Genomic DNA, 8,780 nt, shown 5'->3' with positions numbered 1-8,780 from the left:
TGCATACAGACACACATTAAGAAGATCATCAACCATGATCAAGTCAACTTTATTCCAGAGATGCAGGGATGGTTCAATTTACGTAAGTCAATAAACATCATAAATCATATAAATGGACTCAAAAGCAAGACCCACATGCCCTTCTCAATAGATGAAGAGAAGGCCTTTGACAAACTGCATCATGCATTTATATTCAAAGTCCTAGAGGGAAATGTACTGGAGGGATCATACCTCAAGATAATTAAAGCCATATACAACAAACCCACAGACAACATCATTCTAAATGGAGAGAAGCTGGAAGCATTCCCATTAAAATTAGGAACTAGAGAAGGCTGTGCACCATCTCCACTCCTTTTTAACATAATGCTTGGAAATTCTTGCAAGAGCAATAATACAATAGATGGAAACTAAAGAAGTAATCATTGCAAAAGAAGAGATCAAAATATTCCTTTTTGTAGATGACATGATATTATATCTAAGAAACACCAAAAATTCCAACAGAAAACTAGAAATGATTAACACTTTCAGTAAAGTGACAGATTATAAAATTAATCTACAAAAGTCTGTAGGCTTTCTATATAGCATAACAAGCAATCAGAAAAAGAGCACATGGAAGCACTCCCTTCCACAACAGACTCAAAAAAATAATATATCTCAGAATAAACCTGGCCAAAGATGTTAAAGACCTCTAAGAAAATTTTAAATCTTTAAAGAAAGAGATTGAGGAAGACATCAGAAGATGGAAGGACCTCCCATGCTCATTGACTGGAATAATTACTATGGTGAAAATGACCAACCTACCAGAAGCCATTCATAGATTCAATCCAGTGTCAATCAAAATCCCCATGAAATTCTTCACAGAATTGGAAAAAATCATCCTAAGATACATATAGAACCACAAAAGACCTCAAATAGCCTAAACAACCAAGGGCACTAAGAGCAATGCTGGGGGGGGGAACACTATACAAGAAAATAAAATGTAATACAGAGCTATAGTCATAAAATAGCATGGTACTGGCACAAAATAGACCCATAGGTCAATAGAACAAAATTTAAGACCCAAATATGAGCACATGCAATGTCATCCACCTGATATTTGACAAAGGGGCCAAGAACATTCACTGGAGGAAAGACACCATGTTTGGGTAAAGGTTCTGGCAAAACTGAATCTCTACCTGTAGAAGAATGAAACTAAAACCCTATCTTTCACCTTGGACAAAAGTCAACTCCAAATGGATAAAAGACCTCAATGTGAAGCCTAAAACTCTGAAACTGTTAGTAGAAAACCTTAGCAATAACCTACAAGATATAGGTGTAGGAAAGGAATTTCTAAACCAGATATCAATTGCTCAGGAAACAAGGTCAAGAATCAACAACTGGGGCCTCATTAAACTAAAAAGCTTCTGTACATCAAAAGAAAAACTAAGGAAGTGAAAGAAAACACACAGAATGGGGGAAAACCTTCACCAGCCACACATCTGACAAAGGTTTAACATCCAGAATATATAATGAACTCAAAAAACAAAGAATCAAGAAAAGAAGCAACCCAATTTAAATATGGGATAAGGAGTTGAACAGAAAGTTATCAAAGGAAGAAATAAAAATGGCTAAGAAACATCTCAAAAGGTGTTCAACATCATTAGTGATTAGGGAAATAAAAATTAAAAACACTTTAAGATTTCATTTACCCCAGTCAGACTGGCTAAGTTCAAGAGAGCCAATGATACCATGTTGGAGAGGATGTGGGAAAAGGAGAACACTCATCCATTGCTGGTGGGGCTGTAAATTTGTTCAACCCCATGGAAAGCAGTGTGGAGAACTCTTTAAAAAAATACAAATCAACCTACCATTTGACCTGGTTATACCACTCCTTGGCATATACCCAAGGACCTCATCCTATTGCAGAGACACCTGTACATCCATGTTTTTTGCTGCTCTTTTGACAATAGCAGAGAGATGGAAGCAACCTAAATGTCCCTCAGCTGATGAGTGGATAATGAATATGTGGTTCATTTACATGATGGAATTTTACTCACCAATAAAGAAAGATGAAATCTTGAAATTCACAGGTAACTGGATGGAACTAGAAACTGTTATGCTAAATGAAGTAACACAGACTCAGAAAAACAAACGATGTATATTCTCCCTCATATGTGGATCCTAGCACCAAATTCTTATCAGTGATTGTGTATCCAGACATAACTGCAGGAACCACGTTAATGAAAAGGAATCAGGGAAGTAAAGGAAAAGAAAGAATCTGAAAGAGAAAATCAGTAGGAATCAGGTGTTAATAAGGGAGATAGGTATAAAAATGGGGTTATTTTAAAGGAATGGGGGAGGGAAGGTTATACAAGGAACCTAGAGGATAGAGGGAAATGAGGAGCTCAAGACAGGAGGGACCATAGGAGAAGGGTATTATTAAGGGAGAAATGGGAAAAATGGGGGCACCTTAAATGGGGAAACCATGATGGACAGTTTAGACAATTTGAGAGATAAGTGATACCTAACTAGTTTTAAAAAAGGGGGGGGAACCATATTAGTCCAACAACCTACTGACAAATTATACATACACCTAGCTCAAGGAACATAATATATGTCTAGTCAATGTTTATCTGAGAACCTTTTGTCTTTGCCCAAGCTTTATCTACATAGCACATGGTAATTACAAATACCAGACTGATGTAACCAACCTTCTTGGATATTTAACAGCTATACTTTGAGGCCTATACTAATTTGGTCATAGGGACTTAAAGGACAGTTTTTGTTCCTTGCCCTCCAAGGTTGACTAAGTTCCAGGGGACTATGGAGCATCTCTCAAAATGTCCTGTAACTGTGGTGAGTCACCTGTCCTCTTGATCAGAGAGGTCACGGAGACCCACCAGACAGACTTGAACCAGTGACCAGTCTACAAAGAGGAGGGTCAACACAGTGGAAACATTTCCTCCATGCTTCCAAGTGAAGCCAGTCATGGTTGAGGAGGACCTTTGACTTATCTTCACATAGATGGAACTGGTAAAAGAAAGGAGCCAGGGGCTCCTCCCAAGCCCATGTGATCCCATAGGAACAGATACTCAAACGACCTTAAGAGTAAAAATAGCTGGTAGTGGTGGTGCATGCCGGCAGGATATGCTGGACTTCGAGGCCAGCTTAGGCTAGATATTGGGGGCTGGGGAGATTACTCAGTGGTTAAGGACACTGACTGTTCTTACAGAAGACCTGGGTTCAAATCCCAGCACCCACATGGCAGCTAACAACTGTCTGTAACTCCATTTCCAGGGTGTCCGACAGCCTCTTCTGTCCTCTGTGGGCATTGCATGACACAGGTGCACTTACCTACATGCAGGCAATATACACATATGCATAAAATAAAAATAATAAATAAAATATTTTTAAAGAGTAAAATGAAATTGGTTTATCTAGGCCAACTGTATGGTCTTAAACACCCAAAGGAATGTATAACCAAAGATTAAAGGGATCAACATAATTCGTTAAGAGTCCATGTGTATAGCTAAAGGCTACATAGCAGGAAACAATGCCAGACAGGAGATACCTTCCTTTGAGTTGTTGGCCAGGGTGGCCCCCAAGAGACTCCCAGACAGCAACCCATTATAGAACTGGGATATTGAACAGCAGACCCCAATCTTATTTAAGCGATTACTGGCAACTGATTACTGCTAGATGAGGAAGAGCTGTTCTCCCTAAAACAAGGCTCTCTAGATAGGCTGACTAGACTAGCAAATGGATAAACACTGGGGATCAGATGGGGACACTGACAACACAGTGGGCAGTAACAGGGGTGACAGGGTATATGGGGCCCATTGGGGTGTATGGGGGGTTTCATTTAGGGTGTGGGTATATAGATGAATAAGATTGTTTGGGATGTTATGTATAAATACCCACAAACAAAATCAACAAATTTTTTAAAAAATGAGTTATATTTGAGGAAGAAGCATAAAAATTTGCTCCATGTTTGAGGTGAAAAACATTACCATTGATATCTTCTTGATGACTTTATATCCATCCTCAGGTGCCAAGGATCTTAGAAAGTAACTGACAGCGACTAGTAATAAGCAGCTATATAGTGATTAGAAACACATGTGCAAACATCTAAGCATTAGTTGCATTAAAAATGAGTTTTTCTGTAGGAAACATTATATTTTAAGATGAAATGGAGATCTTTTTAAAAGGTTAAAACCTCATTCAATTTTATGTCTTACAGGATTTATACTGAGTACAATATTATATAACTAGATTAATTCAACTGTGAACCTAAAAATTTACAGACAAGTTTGAAAGAGATGCATCTTTGCTCTGGAAATTGTTATTGAATATGTCAATGCTGTTGTAATGAAATGCTTCTTCTAATTATGTGGTCATTAAATAAATAATTAAAAATAAAGGTCCATACAAGTCACAGGAAAAGAGGGGGAGAGGTATATTCTGTTTCAACAGCATGTTTAATGAATATAAAATATTTTTGTTGCCGTTAAGGGATTTCATTCTTTATTCAGACATCTTGAGCTTCATATACATTTATGTTCAGATATTCAGAGATCCCACCCAAAAAAAGATGTTGGCTGCCCACATCATGCAAAGCCTATGGAGGCCAAAAGAGAGCCTTGGATCCCCTGGGCCTGGAGTTATGGGCAGTGGTTATCTGCCATGTGGATGCTGCAAGAGCAGTCAGTGTTCTTAACTGCTGAGCCAACTCTCTAGCCTCATCTCATTTATAGTTACATGTTTTCAAGGTTACAATGACCTACTAAGGTAAAATCAGGAAAAAAAGAAAGAAATTCTAAGAATAAATGAAAGACCAATTTTATTTCTCTTGTTCCAGATCTTATTGCTGAATTCAAAATTACTTGGCATTTATGTTACAACTTTTCTTAGTTCGTGAAACGATTCCTGCCAAACTATCTAAATTCCTATTCCTGGAAAATTCAGCCCTTTATTTTTTAATTCAGTGCTCCTCAAATCCTAGCACATATCCACAAATGCTTTTAAACCTGTAAGTCATTCACCTAGATTTTCTTTCTACTGGATAATAGCAGGTAATCTTCTATCTTATTTTCCTATAGAGTTTCAAATGTGTTTGGTTTGAGAGAATAATGAAGATTTATCATAAATCTCTTTAAAGCAGCCTTCACATCCTTGTTCCTCAGGCTGTAGATCATAGGATTCAGCATTGGGATCACCAGGGTGTAAAACACAGAGGCCATTTTATCAGTATCTAGTGAGTGATTACTTTGAGGCTGCAAATACATAAATAGCAGTGTCCCATAGAAAACTGTGATGACCATAATATGTGATGCACAGGTGGAAAAGGCTTTTTTCCTTCCTTCTGATGAACGTATCCTTAGGATAGACAAAACGATGTTGAAATAAGATACTAGTATGATACTCAGAGAAAAAAACATATTTGTACCTGCGGATATAAAGATTATAACTTCTGGAATGTAAGTATTGGAGCAGGACAGCGCTAACAGAGGCAAATTGTCACAATAGTAGTGATTGATTATATTAGAAGAACAATAGGACACAGAGAACACAGACACTGTAACAACAGTTGCTGTGCAAAAGCTGTAGAGGTATGTGAGGAACACCAGCAGGAGGCAGAACCGCCGAGACACCACCACCACGTAGAGCAGGGGGTTGCCGATGGCCACATGGCGGTCATAGGCCATGATGCCCAGTATGATAACCTCTGCCACAATGAAAAACAAGAATCCTCCTAGTTGGGTGGCACATTCATAGTATAAGGTGGTTTTCTTACTTGCTAAGAAGTTGACCAGCATTTTAGGGGCAATAACCGTGGAGTTGCCAAGGTTGAGGACAGCCAGGTGTCTGAGGAAGAAGTACATGGGAGTTTGGAGTCTAGAGTCCACACTGGTGAGGGTGATGATGCCCAAGTTCCCCATCACCGTCAGATTATAGATGAACAGGAAGACCAGGAAAAGAGGGATCTGTAGCTCTGCACATTCTGAGACTCCTATGAGAATGAACTCAGTGACTTGGGTAAAATTGTCAAGAGCCATGTTGGAATTGGAAGTTATTCTACATGTGGAATGGAAGAAGAGACGTTGCAAGTTACAGGAAGTACTTTCTAGGTGTGCCATTAGATAGAAAAGCCAATTACTTGGATAAGGATTTATTGAATTACATTTTCATCTTGTTCTATTATTAGCCTCACATTTCTGTATCCAGTGAAGAAAATTTAGAACTGCTTAGATGGTATAAATATGTTTTTGGTAAATTTCATGGTGGCCCAAGATCACACAAATGTTTCAGACATTCCCCTTATACTCTAATTGATTCATCAGAGTGTTCTTAACATGCAAACATTTCATACCACAGTACATTTGTTATGACTTTCACAAATAGATTAAGAAAGCCTAAAAGAATTTTATGTACCAAATAAACCCAAATGATGTGAAAAGGTTCTTAACCTGAAACTTCTTTCTCAGTAATAGATGATTCTAGACACAATCCTGGCCTCTTTCACACTCCATCCTTCTAGCGTTTCTGAGACAATGTTCAAGCTTCAGATAAGTTATTTGTTCTTCATAGATTCTCTGTGATGTTCAGACAAAAACCTGTTAAGGAAACATACAACCAAGATCATCTCAGACTTTAAAAAGAGTTATAGTAAATTAAGCAGTGATAAGAAGATACATTAGGGTAAACGGGACAATGAATTTTACAAGAGGCCTTAAATGAAAGCCTTTCAGTGACTTTAGAACTGAAATGAAATTATCAGCAGCAATCAGTTATATAAAGTTGTGGGACTAATATCCAGGGAAATAGTCATTTTGTAAGAAATGCTGCTTCTGTGTGATAACTCACATAGAAGACTTGCCCCCTCCCAAGAAAGTGGAGGGGGAAGACAGAAGTTTCATGAAAGAGAGCATGATGTACTGTAACAAGAAGTAGATAATTATTGAAAGCAGAAAACAGAGTTCATGGTAGCTATTCAGATGCAAAGTAAATTATAAAGTGTGGAAAAATTCCAGGTATGTGATTTACATGTCAGTGCTTTTGTAAATTGTTAAAATAGTATTTGTGCGACTTTGATGATATTGGATATTAGCGGCTGAGAAAGTCTAGAGGTAGAACATGCTGTCTAAACCATCAAAAATTAAATATTGTGAGATTGTCAATTATCTTGGCTTGAGCCAAGATGAAGACAGTAGTTGGTAACTTTGAACAGTTTGGAGCAAAAAAATAGATAATCTCCTAGGGGGCTGGAGAGAAAGCTTGGCAGTTAAGAGTGCTGACTGCTCTTACGGAGGGCCTGGGTTGAATTCCTAGCACCCACATGGCAGCTAACAACCATCTTTAACTACACTTCCAGGGAATACAAGGCCTTCTCACCTCTGCAGGCATTGCACAACAAGGGTGCATTTACACACATGCAGGCAATACACTCATACACAATAAATAAATAAGTAAATAAAATATTAATCTCCTCAACATAATCAACATGATAAATTAATGGCTGATAAATTAATGGCTGATGTATGTGGAATGAAAGATGGTGGTTTCTGTCATGAAAGATTTGTGAGGTGCAGTAGGCAGCGGGGACAAGGAGACATATTCCTTACAATCACTTATCACCAAGGCCAATATCAAGGTGATGTTTTCAATGCATCTTCCAGTGTTTATGAATATTTATCAACCATCAAATCTCAGGGTGATATTTAAGTCGAGCATGCTGGTGGATGTTAGAGTTACAGGAAATTGAGAAATTTCAGTCTAAGTAACTGGAAAGAAATTTTTGGCTACTTCCAGGTTTTTTTTAATAATTTGTAGCTAAATTTTTACTATTCCCTCCTTCAACTTGCATCAGCTTTCCCTGAAGCTTAATATTTCTATTTTTGAGTTTCAAATTTAAGGGAGAAAAAAATATGAAATTTATTCTTGAACATTCATTCTACTTTATGTAAGCTGCACAATGTTTGGAAAAACAGCAAGTCTGCATTTTCATTGTAGGTTTTATTTACATTTGAAAATGTTGAATAGATTTTATTTATCCATCCAGGTGCCAGACTTCCACAGGTGCTTGAGTCTTCCACTTGCTTATTCAAGCACCTCTCCTTCTGTGGAACTCTGTGGTTTTAACTAATTAAAGTCTTTGTTTTGATATATTCTCAGTCTGGATAATAGCAGCTTTATTTTATTATATGAAGGAGGATTTATGAAAATATATACATCATTACCTTAGCTATTTTTTATGCATATATACTTCCCTGATTGTACTGTATAGTAATAATATATCCTCAAGAAGTGGTACAGTATTTACTAAGTGGCAGTGTAGCTATGTTTTTGACAATTTACCCTGTAAACACAATAAAAGCAAACAGTAATATTAAAGCCATGGAATATTCTCAGTGATCAAATTTCCACTACTTCAGTATTGAAACTATGTATTTGACAAAGAGGCATCATAACATTAGTTCCAATAAAAAAATTAAGAGTGAGATTGTGTTTTATACTGAAAATTTCTAAAATCAAGTATAAATCTTGTCACCACATATTAGTATAAATATTTCATTTGGGGGCTAGAGAGATGGCTCAGCAGTTAAGAGCACTGACTGCTCTTGCAGAGGACCTGAGTTCATGGCCCAGCACCCACACGGCAGCTAACAACTGTCTATAACTCCAGTTCCAGGGGATCCAACAGCCTTCTGTCCACCGAGGGCATTGCATGACACAGGTGCACTCACATACATGCAGGCAACACACTCATACACATAAAGTAAAAATAATAAATAAAATATTTA

The 8,780-nt window shown here is 37.5% G+C and overlaps 1 protein-coding gene across 1 annotated transcript; it reads right to left on the bottom strand.

Moving 5' to 3' along the window:
• Positions 1-437: 437 nt before the first annotated feature.
• On the bottom strand, positions 438-6,035 carry LOC103736658 (olfactory receptor 8J1-like). The gene is made up of 2 exons (XM_008836178.2): positions 5,115-6,035; positions 438-485 (listed from the first exon to the last, which is right to left on the bottom strand). Exons 1-2 carry the CDS (start codon positions 6,033-6,035, stop codon positions 438-440), a joined length of 969 nt encoding a protein of 322 aa, XP_008834400.2.
• Positions 6,036-8,780: the final 2,745 nt, after the last annotated feature.

The sequence above is a fragment of the Nannospalax galili genome, unplaced genomic scaffold (assembly GCF_000622305.1).
Source record: "Nannospalax galili isolate Female #2095 unplaced genomic scaffold, S.galili_v1.0 scaffold337, whole genome shotgun sequence".
Lineage (NCBI taxonomy): Eukaryota > Metazoa > Chordata > Mammalia > Rodentia > Spalacidae > Nannospalax > Nannospalax galili.
Note: the sequence above shows the minus strand (reverse complement) of the source record. Positions and strands in the feature narration are given on the sequence as shown.

Bases quoted from the DNA above. Each gene is read 5' to 3' on its own strand.
- LOC103736658 (XM_008836178.2), bottom strand. From the start codon at position 6,035: ATGGCTCTTGACAATTTTACCCAAGTCACTGAGTTCATTCTCATAGGA. The intron at 486-5,114 runs CTTCATTATTCT...TGGAATTTTTGG, and splicing joins TAAAGAGATTTATGATAAAT to TGTTTCTTAGATATAATATC.